The sequence below is a fragment of the Populus nigra genome, chromosome 18 (genome assembly GCF_951802175.1).
Source record: "Populus nigra chromosome 18, ddPopNigr1.1, whole genome shotgun sequence".
Classification (NCBI taxonomy): Eukaryota; Viridiplantae; Streptophyta; class Magnoliopsida; order Malpighiales; family Salicaceae; genus Populus; species Populus nigra.
In genome coordinates this window covers 10948028-10963846 of record NC_084869.1, presented here as the reverse complement: position 1 = coordinate 10963846, position 15819 = coordinate 10948028, and the positions used below count along the sequence as shown (strand labels likewise).

Below are 15819 nucleotides of genomic sequence, written 5' to 3'. Positions count from 1 at the left end.
CAGATGTGGGTTGAAATTTTTGAAACTCGCTTAACTCAACCCAGCCCGTATAATCCAATATAAATAACTTAGTTCTTGGTATAAATAATATTTTTTTTATCTTTTTATTTTTTTTATTTCTCATCTTCACACCCACAACCACCTCTCATTCTCTTAATCTATTTCCTTTCCATCATCTCCTTTAAACTTTATATATTTAAATTACTCTTTTTTTTTTGTCTCTTATAATGTCTTGGCAAGTACTGAACTTGAAGTTTGATATACAATTTAAATTTTTTCTATTTGGTTACCAAAAGACCATAAGAAAACAAAAAATTAGAATTGTATATCAAAACTTTAAAGTCATATAATTAAGGATACATACAATTATGGAATTGGATATAATCAATATATCCAACCCGCCCAGGTTTAAAATGTATCGAATTTATATTTTTTTTAAATATCAAAGGTTAAGTTAGATATAATTATGAATTAAAACTCAACCCACTATAACCATAAACACTGAATCAGGATGCGCACAAAATATGACAAACTCTTGTCACCTTTTGTTGTCCTTACAGTTCGTTAGCCATTCCAAATTCACCTTTTGCTGTCCTTACAGTTCGTTCGCCATTCCAAGTTCTGAATACTGAACCTGCAGGTTACAGGACATTGATCTACTGCAATCTATGCATAAAGGTTTTGCATTAAAATCCATTAAGTTTAGCTTCATGTTCCTAGCTAATTGTATGTTTCCATAAACATTATGTGAATTCTGCACTCTCTAGTATCTCTTTCTAGTTGCCCCTCAGCCTCTGCAGATTGCTTTGATGAGAAGAAACCCATCGGTTGATGAAGATTAGTGTCAGAGGCTGTGAGATTTTCATGGACTTGCCTCAAGAACCAACATGTCTGATTTCAGCAGCAAATAACCACTATTTTCTTAATAAGCTCGATCGCTTTATTACCAGCGTAGCGGTGCCAGTAATTGCTGGATTGCATTTTCCTAAAATGGATAGAAGAAAAATGCAATGCACCTATGATGATATACAGATTGAACCTCATGAATCTTCCCGACCCTACATGGTAAGTCCGACCAAGCGTTAACCTTGCATTATCCTTCAGGCAATCACAATGATATCTAGAATTGGATTCTCATTGTTGAGCAAAATCTTATCTGTGTTGGCAACGCAATAATTGATAAATACAAGCTATATCCGCAAAATTATCAATCCAATCCGATGATGTGTTGGATAATCGGTTAATATCTTAATTTTGATAATCTAATTCAGTTATTTTAGCCAAGATGGTTGGTGTTTGATTTTTATAAAAGATCTATTTAGTGAGTTTAAAAATTCTTCAATGTTTAAATAAATATTTTTTTTATAAAAAAATATAATAATAATTTAAAAAGAAACTCTTAAAATAATCATACAATTGAGAATGAAAATTGAGATTATTTTTTTAAAGGATTGAATGAGTTTTTACAGCCTATCATCCTTATTCTTTGGTGTAGCAGATAACTAAAAAGTCATCTTTTTTCTAATAGCATTTAAACATCTCTTATGTGGCAAAGAGAAAAAAAAATGATATCTTATTAGAAAGAAAATATATCTAATTTATCAGAAAAAACTGACTCGTTAAAATCTCATGATCTAATGTAGAGGTTGATAAGATTGTTAGTGTCACTTGTACTTGAGCTCAGTGTTTGGCTGAATTTAGAAGTAATGAACTTAACAATTCGTTAGACCCGTATATGTGTGGGTTTAATGTTTGATTGAACCTGAGGATGCTGGATCTGATAAGTTATCATACCCGTATATGCTTAGGCTTAACACTTGATTAAACCCGAGGATGTTGGGTTTGACAATTCACATAATTCATATATATTTAATTTAAGCATTTGACTGAGTTTAAAGATATTAAATTATCATACTTTCTATAGTTTTTTTAAATGAAAATTTTGTCAAAAATAAAACATGATAATCCTTCAAAATCCAATGCATCTACCTTATCACATTATGCTTAAACGTGAAATTTCCAAAAGGAAATTGCCAATTTACCTTGCAAACATTAAAAAAAAAAAAAAAAGGGAGACTGAGATCCTTGGAACGTGCCAGTAAAGTCAAGCACAGCTACCATATTTCTATGACTAATTAGTGCATTTCCAACTCAAGAATTGAAAATGCTAATTTGGTTAAGCAAATTCATGCATGCATGCCATCCTGTATTTTATTACTTGAGATATTACTTACCCATCATAAAATTTTAGATTAATGCTACGAGAATTATTGCTAATATTTCCTTCACGTACCTATTTTATAAATAGAGATATAAATAATGAAAAAAAATTACATCCAGACTCACGATAAAAATATTTTAATCTAGGCTTAAATTTCTTTCTGTCTTATTTTAATCCAGATTTATTAAATTTCTAAAGGAATTGGTACAGTGAATTATAAAAATTGAGGATGAAAAAAAAGACATCATTATATCAAATTTAATTAAAGAATCTAGAATATTTCTTTAGAAATTAAATAAATCTGCATGTATACAATGCCTTTACTAATTTCCCAACTAGGCATCAGACATGTTAGACAAAATTAAAAACCATTTAAAAAATAAAATTCGGAAATATAAGTAAATTATGAAAATAGATATGTAATATATATAAAAAATAAAATTCAGAAATATAAGTAAATTATGAAAATAGATATGAAATATATAAAAATAAATAAATATTGGACCGAACATTTCGACTATTAATTTTTATTTTTCTGTCTTGGACACTGGAATAATTTTTTCCCATATTTAGCTGGCTGCCAATCCTGTTAACCAGAGTAAAAAACAAACCATAGTTAGGGTTTACCATGCACAAAATTTGCCATTTTTCTATATAAATAAACAGAAAACCCATGCTACTTTTTCATTAAAAAAATATATAATATAAAACAGGTAGTGTTTTATTTTCTTTGAGAATCCTAATTCTCATAGCCTCTCGGAAATAAAAAAAAACATAAAACAAAACCCTCCTCTTGGTTCTATTTGATCCGGGGGCCAAAATTCAATAATTGAGAAGCTAATTCATCAATGGGGGCTCTTTGATTCAAGTTTATGCAAATGGGTAATTTTTATTTCTCTCTGTTTTCAATATTTTTGCTTATTTACTCTTACAATATGTTTCATTTGGAATTTTAATAATTTCTCTTGTATTTTATATCGTGTCTTTATGATAAATACCATGTGGGTTTCTAGTAAAGAATTTAACTTTGAACATGAGTTACTTGTTGTTGTTGGGATTTACATACCTCATTGTGTGTTAAGTATTGGGGATGTTTTGTTTTTCATATATTCATGTCAGTCTGAGAAGTGGATAGTTCTTGCTTGTCTTATTTTTTGTTAGGTACTTGTGTTTGTGTTCAGTTATGGATTGATGTGTTTTTTTTTCAATTTGAAATGGATGGTGACTGACATTATGCTAGGGAGGTAAAGAAAACTTGGAGTTTTTGAGAGAGTTATTTGAATGGGATACTTGTTGAGACATTGAGTTTTTCTCTTTCATTTCTTGTTGTTTCTTAGTGATCAAGTAGATTGTTGGTCTTGTTGTTAGATCACCTACTGTTGATTATATCATGGTTCTTTAGTTTTGAATCAGCATAAGTGAGAATTGTGCATGGCATTGTGATTAGACTTATTTGGAATGCTGTATTTTCAAATCCGTTATGCTCGTCTTGGAAATTCGTTGGAACTTCATGGATTTTTTCCGGTAATTCCGTTGGATCATTTATAGGAAGTAAGATCAACAAGTGTTATATTAATGTAATTGATGGATCACAATAAACAATCATTTGTTATTCTGATTAATCATGGCCGTGTTGTTCGGCGCAAATTAAGGTCTTTATTTTCCTTCCAGATAGATTCCTTGTTTTGGATTTCATTTTTGGCGTGTCAGGACTTGCCATTTGAAGGCAGTAACTTGATGGTGCATGTTGGGAATTCGGACTTTATTTTTTTCTCCTTTGCAGACATAGTTTCCTTATTGTTGATTTTTTTTTTTTTGAAGATGGTTTCTTGATGATGCATATGGGAAATTCAGGTTTTGGATTTAGATATTTGTGATTAAGATCTCAACAACATTGCTTTGGCTTATACTTCCAAAGAAGAACAGCCAATAGTGAGACCTCTTGAAATGGAATTTAATAAAGAGGAGGCATCTAGAGTCAAAGAGATTGCAGAGAAGAAGTTTGCAGAGAGGGACATTGCTGGAGCAAGAAGATTTGCAGTGAAGGCTCAAAACTTGTATCCTGCACTTGATGGTCTTCCTAGACTTTTAGCAGCTCTTGATGTGTACATGGCTGCTGATAACAGAACAAATGGAGATGTAGACTGGTACAGAGTCCTTGATGTTGAACCGTCAGCAGATGATGACACAATCCGGAGACATTACAGGAAACTGGCACTCATTCTGCATCCTGATAAAAATAAAGCAACAGGCGCTGATGGGGCTTTTAAGATTATATCTGAAGCCTGGAATCTGTTGTCTGATAAAGCGAAGAGAATTTCCTTTGACCAGAAGCGGAATGTAAAAGGTATGGAGCAAAAAGTTCCAAATTGGAAATCATCAGTGCCAGCTGGTCAGAATGGTTCCCGTGATCTCTCCAACAATAAAAATTCTAATGCATGGAGCCAGAAGAGTGCTATGCACCCGAAGCCTGCTCCTCCTCACCTGTTTTCCAAACCCAGTACCTTTTGGACAATCTGTAATGCATGCAAAACACAATTTGAGTACCTTAGAAGTTATCTCAACCACAACCTTCTTTGTCAGAACTGTTGTCAGTCCTTCTTGGCTTTCGAGACGCCACCCCCATCCATGGATGAAAATGGCCCATCCCGTATGTGGACTTCTTACAGCAAAGAAGAGAATTCTACTTGGCATACAAGGGCTGAAAAATCATCAGCATCATCTACGTTTCAGTCGGGGGCATTTTGTAAAGATGGCAGTGTTGAAAGTGCAGCATCAGCATTGTCAGCTGCTCAATCTGAGAAATTGAAAAAAAAGCATGAAGAAGAATTCCTTCACCAGCAAACAAAAGCAGTTGCTGGAGGAGCTTCTGGATTCAGCAAGTCTGGTTCCAGTTCTGTACTGAAAGGAGATAGGCTGAAGAAGAGAAGGTGCTCTGATGAGCAAAGGGCAAACAGTAATGGAAAAGAGAAAGCAAAGGAGGTGGCTAACAGAAATAGAGTTGTTGAATCTGGTTCTCGAAAGAGTAGTTTTGAAGCAAGGAGGAGGAACATTTCTGGCAACCATAAAGTTAATAGCACAAAGGAGTTGACACAAGCAGAAACTCGAAAGATGATGATGGAGAAGGCTAAGAGGGACATTTCCAAGAAGGTGAAGGAATGGAGCAGTGTGGCTAATGTTCTAAAGACATCAGGAAAGTATATAAACAAGGAGAGAGGAAAGCAGAAGGCTACTATGAATGGCACAAAAGCTGATGTGAGGGAATGTCCAGAGTATCTAGTTTCCAAGAGCAGAGCTCACTCCACTGACCCTTCACCAATTAATGCTAATGATGATCCAGATACAAACATCAGTGATCAGCTAGCACTAAGTGTTCTGGATCCAGATTTTCATGATTTTGACAAGGATCGCACCGAGAAATCATTTGGTGATAACCAGGTTTGGGCTGCTTATGATAATGATGATGGGATGCCTCGGTATTATGCGATGATTCACAGTGTGATATCACGGAAACCTTTCAAAATGCGGATTAGTTGGCTTAACACCAAAAGCAACCGTGAATTGGGCCCATTAAACTGGATTGGTTCTGGCTTTTACAAGACCAGTGGAGAATTCTGGATAGGTAAGCATGAAATCAATAGGTCTCTTAATTCTTTCTCTCACAAGGTGAAGTGGGTGAAGGGCGCAAGAGGAGCCATTCAAGTATATCCTGGAAAGGGAGATGTTTGGGCCGTTTATGAAAACTGGTCCCCTAATTGGAATGAGCATACCCCAGATGAAGTCATACACAAATACGACATGGTTGAAGTGCTTGAGGACTACAAAGAGGAGAGAGGAGTTGCTGTCGCCCCTCTTGTTAAAGTTGCTGGTTTCAAGACAGTGTTTCGCAAGCATCCTGATCCAAGCAAAACCAAGACAATTCCAAGGGAAGAGATGTTTAGGTTTTCTCACCAGGTGCCTTCAGTTCTGCTCACAGGTCAAGAAGGTCAATATGCTCCTAAAGGTTGCTGGGAGCTTGATCCTGCATCAACTCCTTTGGAGCTACTTCAGGTATTAACAGAAGTTCAGCTGGATGCAATGATGGAGACTGCTGAAAAAGATAAGGAAAAATATTCATCTGGGGATATGAAAAAATCCAGCGAAGATGAGTTTGTTGAAAATGTCAACACAGTCAAGGAAAAAGGGATGGTGGGAGAGGCTGCTAGAGAAGATGTGACTGATGGTAGGAAGAATAAGGGTAAGGAAACAAATGAAGACATGGTAATTGTGTATAAACGGATGCGCCGAAAGAACTAGGGAAAAAAAGCTAGAAGTTTCTCTGTTAGGCTTGACTTAAACTGAAGGGCTCACTTAACAGTTTTTGCCAAGTAGTTGAAGTGTTAGAAAATTGAAGTTAGAGATCATTGCAGGCCAAAGTCTCAGAAAACTTTATTTTTAGCATTTCTTCAAAGACTACTGGGGCGTGGTTTTACAGAAACTGGTTCAGCAATTCTTTCCTTTTCTATACATTGGTGGGATTACAGTTTTGTTTGAAGTTACAGGATGCCTTTGAGACTTTATCTTAGCTGTGTTTGCAACTTGAAGACAGTTTGGAAGGCTGAATTTACACACAGGGTAGTAGAATTTATAGCTTACCACCCAATAGGCTAAGCTCTTTTTTTTTTTTTTTTGCTGCCCACTGATAATTTTAATAATGTATTTGGTTACTCTCCAAAGGACTGGTGTTCTGCAGCTGGTCAATTTTGTGTTACAGGAACTGCACCCCATAATTCTTGTATACCTGAGAAAGGCTTCAGAATCTGTTATTATGATACACAAAAATACAAAGAATTTCAACATCTTCCTTCTCCTGTGTTCGGTGTGTCTGAAGAATTTATTCTCATTTAGCTTATGACTCCAATATCTTGCATTTTAACCATCCGCAAACCAGGTGTTTGCTTTTAATCATTTACCTTTCTCATGGAAAGGTTGGCAGGATGCCATTTTGTTTCTTCAGTCATTACTAGAATGGTTGCAGAAGCTAAACTAGTGTTGATAGCCCTGAAAAAACCCTCCAAATCTACTCGGAGACGCCATGGTTAGGTTTGTAATATCTTCCCCTTCTCACTTCCCCCGCGGCGAATAGTTCGAGCACCCATTATACACAATATTGTAGTTAAAAGAGATTGGCATTTTACCGTGGATAGATTTGTACACTGTTAACCTTCTCACATTGCATGTTCTTACATGTTTGATATATCATAGAATATTTAGACTTTATGAAATGGAATTTTAGATTATTTTTAAACAAAGAATTGAAAAAACAAGGATGATAAATAAGTAAACAGAGTTGCTCTTCCAAATTTCACTGTTCCCACTTTTTTCCCTCCTGGGTTCCTATAAATGTTTTTTTGCATTTTAGTCATTAAACTTTATTTTTTTTCAATTTTATCATTGTAAGTTATATTATCACGGTACTGCATCTTGGAATTTTACAATTTGTTTAAAATTAAGAACCAAAGTTTAAAAGAAAACAAAGTTGTTTGTTCAAAAAGCATGAAAAACTTCAATTTTATTCCTTAAATTTTAAATTATACATTTATTTAGTCCTTATTGTTTAAAATTTTTATTAAAACTTTATTTTTATCACGACGTTCCTTAATATTAAAGGAGAAGAGTGAAAGTCAATGAAAAAAAACCCGTCAAACCCTAATACAAATCCATAACATGGAAGTGTTTTTCTCTTGCAGATGATCTCAAGAAGATAGAATCTTGGTGTTAATGGAGGAATCTCAAGAAGAGTTAGGTTAAAAGCAGTCAAACTGTGGAGCCATTAGAGGAACAGCAGGAAGGTCTCTTCAAAGATGCAAAGCATCATGTGATGGCACGATGTTGTCTCATTGGCTGATAAGATGAAGGCACGTACACATCACCTTTTATTTTATTCTTCCTTCAAAGATTGGAGTTGGACTGCCGGAAATAATTCTATATTTTTTCATGTCATAACTATATAACAAAACTTACTATTATAAGATGAAGATGACAGCTACGGACATTTAATTATGGTTCTTTTGGGCAAGGCTAGAATGGTCATTCCCTCTGTACACGTGAAAAAAACATAAAAATTAAACCTACCTGATAGCTAAGTAGTTCTGCTGCCTGCGTTGTGTCAGAGCAATGTGATTGGTCATGCCAACACGTAAACTGAAAATTGACCTGACTTGATTGCATCGTCACTTCACTTGCTTAGTTTGACTTTGTTATTGTGAGAATGATCACATAAGCGATCCTCATACTTTATGATAAAATAAAATAAAATGAAATATAGCTATAGTCAATGGTGGTTTCATCCATAAATCCCGTTGGCCATTGTTTCTATTAAATTCAGTATAATTTCACATGTTACGTTGTTTTTGTGATTTGATTATTTCATTTTTGATTTAGGTTGGGTTCGTATTAAAACATGTTTGAGAATGTAGTTATGGTTTATTTTCAAAATATTTTTTATGTTGAAATACATTGAAATAATATTTTTTATTTTTTTTTAAATTATTTTTAAAATCAGCATATTAAAACGATCAAAAACATAAAAAAATTAATTTCTAATAAAAAAAATTTAATTTTTTTAAAAACACAGGTTAATCCGCGTTTCCAAACGCTCTTTAAATATATAGTAGAATTAATCTAATCAAATCTGATTAATAAAACAAATTAGTAAGGATCAAATAAAATGATAAACTTTAAAAAAAAAGTAATTAATTTTGGAATAGTAATAATAAAAATAAAAAAAGAATAGAGATTAAATTTAAAAAAAATAAAAAAAAGATAATTTTGGATTAAAAAGTTAAATTAAAAAGATAAATCAGTTTCACAAAAGAATTTAAGAAGAAATAATGAGGATAAATTTTAAAAAATTAACAAATTTAAGATTTTGATTAAAGGTATTTAACTATTTAATAAAACAAAAAAACTTTTATATTTAATTTAAAATAAAAATAATGAATGAATCACGTGGAAAAATTATTAATCGACCGGCTGTACTAGGCCGGATTTGATTGGTATAATCTATGTGATAAATAAAAAGAAGGGAATCCAAGCAAGAACACGAGAAAAAGTCACTAAAAATCAGCAAATCACACGGCCCCAAAACACTGAACCCTTTCACCTTATCTCATCATCTCCCCCATTCATTTCATCTCCAACCCTCGAAAACAAAACAAAACAAAACTACTTTTGTCTCCGATCAACAAAACAATGGACAACACCAACACCAATCACCAGCCTCAATCCACCGCATACCCGCCACACTCCACCACCACCACTCCACCGCCACCACCACAAGGGGCACCATCCTCAGCCCCATTCCACCACCTCCTTCAACAACAACAGCAGCAACTTCAAATGTTTTGGTCTTACCAGCGTCAAGAAATTGAACAAGTTAATGATTTCAAGAACCATCAACTCCCTCTAGCAAGAATCAAGAAAATCATGAAAGCTGATGAAGATGTGCGCATGATCTCTGCTGAAGCACCTATTTTGTTTGCTAAAGCATGTGAGCTTTTCATTTTAGAACTGACAATTCGTTCTTGGCTTCATGCTGAGGAAAACAAGAGAAGGACTTTACAGAAGAATGACATTGCTGCTGCTATTACCAGAACTGACATTTTTGATTTCTTGGTTGATATTGTACCTAGAGATGAGATCAAAGAGGAAGCTGCTGGTCTTGGTGGAATTGTCGGCGCTACGGCTAGTGGGGTACCTTATTATTACCCTCCGATGGGACAGCCTGCCGCTGCAGCTGGAGGGATGATGATTGGAAGGCCAGCTGTGGATCCTGCCACTGGGGTTTATGTTCAGCCACCTTCTCAGGCATGGCAATCTGTTTGGCAGACAGCTGCCGCCGAGGATGGTTCTTATGGGAGTGGTGGTGCCAGTGGTGGACAAGGGAACCTTGATGGACAAGGGTATGTCTCTTTCTTCTTCTTTTTAATGTCTTGTTTTCTTATTTTTCTTGTTTTGGTGACAGGTTTCTCATTTTTTTATGTACTTATTTTGTCGATTTGGAGCGTGAGTTTTGTTGTAGCGAGGTTGTTGTGTGAGATGATTTCTGGTTTTGTGCGAAGGGGATGCTTCTGGGTCATTTGGGCAAATCTTTTATGGGGTGTTAAATTCCGTTGTTTAAATGTTATGTCTCTGGTTGTTGTTTTAAGTTATTTTTGAAAATGAGATAGTGAAACCTAGAAAACAAGCAACATTAGTGGTTTAGAATATAGTAGATTTGTGTAAGCAGTGGTTCAATGGCTGTTTGATCTCCGCTTTTATCGTAAAGAAGCAATCTTTTAGCCTATGTGAGTTGAATGCTGTTGATTTTTGCTCAAGCAGTCCGGGTTTATTGAGTTTCATTGGCTGTTTTGAGGATTTCTTTTGCATGCTCGTGCTTACAAAGTTTGCTTCTTGAGGGCACCTAGGCGATTTTGTTCGTTTATGCTGGTTCAAGCATACGACAATGGAAAACTTTTGATGGATCGTTTCTAATAAATAGAGGTTAACCTTTAGAGCCCGAAAAGGCATATAGTAGCAATCACAGTTGTGTTGTTATCTCCTAAATACACTATAGGCACAACAGATGGACTTTGTTTGCAATTTATTAAGTATCCCATTCATATTAATGGTCTCCATGAGGAATTGTATGAGGTCAAGGTAACAATGGAGAACGTGTCATAGGACTGATGGGGATGAGAGCTTGAGTTGTTTGATTCTCAATGCAGGCACGCTGTCAATCATTTTGATTGCAATGGGTGTCTTAGAAGAGTGTCGAAGAATGAGGATTGTGCCCCTTGTCAAAAAGGAAAAAACTCTATATGTTTTATAAGGATGAAAAAACCTACCTGATCTAATGTAGCTCTGAGCTGACACATTAAAAAGAGACAAGCTTGTTCAGATTGTCATTAATTTTGATCACACTGCTTAAGGACATTTTCCATCGAAAGAGTTTTTCTTAAATACAGGTGGTGTATGGTGTATGCTAACACGTGGGAATAACTATACCAGCAATTAGTTTTTCATTTGTACTCTAAAATTTGACGAGTGTATATACTTGTTCTAAAATCAGTGAGGTTAATCCTTATCTTTGATGCTATATGTGTGGTGCTTGTTGTGGGACCATGTCATTTCACGTGTAAATTTTTTATTTGGATTTCTATAAAAGGAATAAACTTTAGGCTGTCTTTTGCTATTTGGCACACCGAGTCCGAGCAGGAGCTTGCTCAAGTTACGTAAGACAAAAATGCCTGTTTTTTGTCTATCTTCTTTGGTTGCATGAAAATTTTATTTTCCTTAGAAAATCTTCAAAGAATTTTTCTTGTCTTTTTTGTACTGGTCGAACCAAAACAAAAGACTTTTTCTTGGTAGGTGTGATCCGTTGGACATAGATCCAATTTTTCACCTTTTTCGACTCCTTAGAATTTGTTTTTACTGGTCCTGGTGGTATCAAGATACCACTGTATTGGGATATCTTATCTGTCGCCCTCGGAAAATGGATATCTCCAGAAAAGATTTTAAGTTCCATTTTTTTTTCCTCTCTATTCGGATCAACCCCCCTACTCGACTTTTTGTATTTAAAGTGATTTGTGTATCGACTCCAATGATACTATTGTTCCGTACCATCAGGGAAGAAGATTCGGGTAAAATATACACTTCCTCGGGAATTAAAAAAAAGCGATCTACTTTCATTTGGTATTTTGGCTGAAATTCTTTGACTCCTCGGTACTCAACTAAATCCTCTTTTTTGACAATTGAATGCACCCCTATAGCCATCATAAAATCTACAATGTTGTCCTACTATGATTTTTCTGGATAATCGGTTACATTTACTTCTTACCATAGATCATGTTATTCATGTACGAAGAATTAGATGAGAAAATTTCTCAAATTTGTCTTAAATTGATGCCTTTCTTGCCATTGGTGTTTGCTTGAAAATTGTATTTTGTTGACAGTCCTCAATTTTGTCCTATCTTTGAACAGTTGTTCCATTTTATTCCCATCGTAGATCACCCAACCAAACCATAGTATTAATAAATGTGGTCGGTTTATGAACTTCTTTTTACCTTTCGCATGCTTGCGCTTAAATTTCCTGGCATGTATATTTCTTTTCTTTTGACAAACGCTTGTGCATTCTAATGAACTAGAAAAACCTGTCTTTGTGGCTGTTTCTTTTAGAGAAAATCTTTTGTGTCATGTTTTGGGGTCATTTGAGGGCAATGTTTTATTGGGTTTCATCTTATGCAGTTTGAATTTTGTGTCTTGTTAAGCTGTTTTCAGTTATCATCAATATATTGTAGATGAACTCAGAAAAAAAGTGATCTGTAGAGGGTTGGTGATTCATAATGGATAAAACCCTCGTACATGCAGGAGAACAGTGGTGTAATGGCTCTTTGATCTTTTATTGGCTATGGTAAAGAAGCAATTTTTTTATCCTATCCGAGTGTAATGCAGTTGATTTTTGTCCAAATGATATTTGATTTTCATCGACATTGTTTCAATAATTTGTTTCTCATGGACATAAGGGTGTTGCTTCTTGTTGGCTGCTTTTGTTCATTTATGTTGGTTGCAGTCTATGATAATGGACAGCTTTGGTGGATACTTTCAAATAAATTTAGAGATTAGCCTCTAGGACTGGGCCTAGAAAGTTTACAATAGTCTGTCATAGTTGTGTTATAGTTGCCTAAATCTCTTCTAGGCTACAGCAAATGGATACTACCTGCAACTTAAGAAGCCTGTAGACATTGATGGTTTCCATGGGAAGTGTTCGGGTTTGAGACAAATGGAGACATGCCATGTAGCCGTCAAATGATCATTTATAAAAGCTCAAGTTGTTTTTTTATTATTATTATTATTAATATGAGTGCAATGTAAATCATTTTGATTAGAATGTCTGTCTTAGAGAAAGGATCAAAGAATGAGGATTGTCCCTTGTCAAACAAAGGCTCTGTTTAGGCTTAGAGACAGTTTTTTCTCTCTCCTGATAGTCATTGATTTTGATCAACGGTACATGATGGGGTTTCTATTAAGAGAGTTATTCTTTAAAGGATGGTGTAAAGTCCATGTACAACACTTGTGGAGTGACTTTACCAGCTATTGATTTTTGTTTGTATTCTGAATTTCGTGAGTGATTTACATGGTTAATTATAGCGAGGATTATTTTTGTTCTCTTTTCTATATGTGAGGTGTGCTGTGTGGGACTATGCTATCTCACTTCCAGGTTTGTTGTAATTAGATTCTGCTCAAGTTGGAATAAACATTAGGTTGTCTTTTGTTACCTGCTGTGGAAGTGCCTGATTTTTTTTCTAGTTCTCTTTCTTTTTGTGTGGTGGTTGTTCTGTAGAGGTTTTAATTTCCTGAGAAAATCTCTGTTGTCTCTTTAATTTATTGAGTTCTTTGATCTTGCTGACTATGATTTCTTTGAATAAATAGTTCCATTTTCGTTTTACCACATAAGATCTATAATGTTCGAAGAACTTAATAACGAATTTTCAGGTTAGTTTCCTTTCTTGCTGTTGGTGTTTGTCATAAAACTGTATTTCATAAAAAAAAACTCTTCTATTTTGTCCTATATCTCTGAGCTGTTGTTTCATTTTCTCCATGCTAGCACCCAATGAATATATTATGTTTCTAAATTTGTATTTATTTCCCTTTAACACTTGTTTGTGCATTTCTGTGCACTACACCAACCCTTTTTTATGGCTAGCAGTAACTAAGTATACTGTCAAAGAAGATGCCTTATGTGTGATGTGTGTTGAAGCTAGGGTGATTTCTCTCTCCTCTCAAAATAAACTTGTATTTCCTTGGTTCCTCATCATCCTCCCTCCTCATAAAAGCAACAGGCGCAGAGTATTTTTAGTTAATTAATGGGATGAAAGGGCTCCAAATTACTCTTCAATGTGAATATCAGGATGCTTCTATTTATCCTCAAAGATCCTTGGGACTTCTATGTTAAACTCTTACTTCTTAAGGTTTCAGTTAACAGTACTAACCATGAAAGAAAGAGAAATGGCCATTGTTGTGACTTGTGACCAAGTCAATCTGTGGAGCTTCTTCTGGCTATTGTTGTGACTTGTGACCAAGTCAATGAATGAAAGAAAGAGAAATGGCCTCTTCCCCTTCAATGTCATATGATGTCTTACCATTGCTTTCTGTATGTCGTCCAATTGTTTTTCCTTGCTCTTTTCCTGCAGTTAAGCTTCTCAGATGCAGTGATTAGTGGCATGACAGAAGGCAAATATGTACCTTGACTAATATTACTTGGAATTTGAGTGCATATGATCTCTGAGTCTACTTGTTGGCTATTGTTCAAGAACGCTCTCCTTAGCTGTTAGAGACTTCTTAAAACTTATTAACTTCATTGTATGGCAGCTCTACATTTGCTGCTGACTTGCCTGATTATATCTGATGTTCAGTTTCTTAATTTATTATCTATTTGTTACTGATTTGAATGGTTCTATGTCATCATATGCTACCATTTGAATGTCACTCCAGGAAGATCTTTGCTGGGATTTTCACCTTTAATTTGATTTCGCTTTTATATAAACCATAAATCTCCATACATTACTTCCGGAATTATATATTTGACAACTTTTCTTCTCTACAAAATTCGTGAGGGAATATAATTTAGCTATTCAAAATACTATAGTCTAACTCGACCATTAAGAGAAAACTAAGGAGGGAAGGGAAGATTCTAATATCCCGGGAACAAAATATTATTGGTTATAATAAGATAATGATAAAAAAAAAATTTAGCCATTACACCTTTGAACTAGGTATTGGTGGCGGCAAGATGATTTTTTTACAATGACAAAATTATTTTTTATAAATTATATGAGATTAGATTAGTCATTTTATTTTTATTTTACTAATTTAACCATAGAATAAAAAGATATAATGTCTATTATTAAGGGGTATTGTGGTCTTTTTATTTTTTACAAAATAGTATATTTTCTTTGATGCTCGTAAAGATAAAATCAATACAACTCTCTTACAATAGCTTTTTTATTCATTGTAGATTAAAGGTTACTCAAGGGTATTCTTGTAATTGATGTATATTAAATATTATTTTAAAAAACACCTACTAGCAAGTACAGTGCATGGACAATCCTCATGCTTTTCCGGTCATTAAATAATGCTTTTCAGGGTAGTGTTTGAAAGGTTTTTGTATCCTCTATGTAATGCTGTTACGTGTGGACCAGGTAGGTCTTTGGTATGGTGTCAACTATCATTTTTTTTTATTTTTCTTTTCTTTCTCATTCTTAGGTTCAGTGTTAGCCCTTTTAAGATTCAAAACCAGCCTTATTATTTTTTTTTCTTTATATTTAGTTTTTTGTTCTTTTGATTACTATTTTTTATTTTGAATAAGTTATAAGATTACAAATGTTTTTTAATGTCTCCCTTTTATTTTTTAATCTTTCAAATTTAGTTTTTATTCTTTTGATTATTATTTTTTAAAATTTTGAATAAGCTATAAAATCTCAATTGTTTTTTTTTTAAATTCAACCCCTATCATTTTTTAATGTTTTAGATTTGGTCTTCATTCTTTTAATTGCTATTTATTTTTTTGGGATCGTTTT

At 34.2% G+C, this 15819-nt stretch overlaps 2 protein-coding genes across 3 annotated transcripts; both read left to right on the top strand.

The window, feature by feature from the left end:
* Positions 1 to 2903: 2903 nt before the first annotated feature.
* Positions 2904 to 7059, top strand: LOC133678170 (uncharacterized). 2 transcript variants are annotated; one of them, XM_062100401.1, is made up of 2 exons: positions 2904 to 3103; positions 4076 to 7059. In XM_062100401.1, exon 2 carries the CDS (start codon positions 4169 to 4171, stop codon positions 6515 to 6517), a length of 2349 nt encoding a protein of 782 aa, XP_061956385.1. In that variant the 5' UTR covers positions 2904 to 3103; positions 4076 to 4168; the 3' UTR covers positions 6518 to 7059. The 2 variants fall into 2 exon arrangements, with proteins under 2 accessions (XP_061956385.1, XP_061956384.1); XM_062100400.1 differs by having other exon boundaries at positions 4043 to 7059.
* Positions 7060 to 9301: 2242 nt separating this feature from the next.
* Positions 9302 to 14663, top strand: LOC133678897 (nuclear transcription factor Y subunit C-1-like). Its single transcript, XM_062101407.1, has 2 exons — positions 9302 to 10164; positions 14434 to 14663. Exons 1-2 carry the CDS (start codon positions 9455 to 9457, stop codon positions 14435 to 14437), a joined length of 714 nt encoding a protein of 237 aa, XP_061957391.1. The 5' UTR covers positions 9302 to 9454; the 3' UTR covers positions 14438 to 14663.
* The last annotated feature ends 1156 nt before the right edge of the window (positions 14664 to 15819 follow it).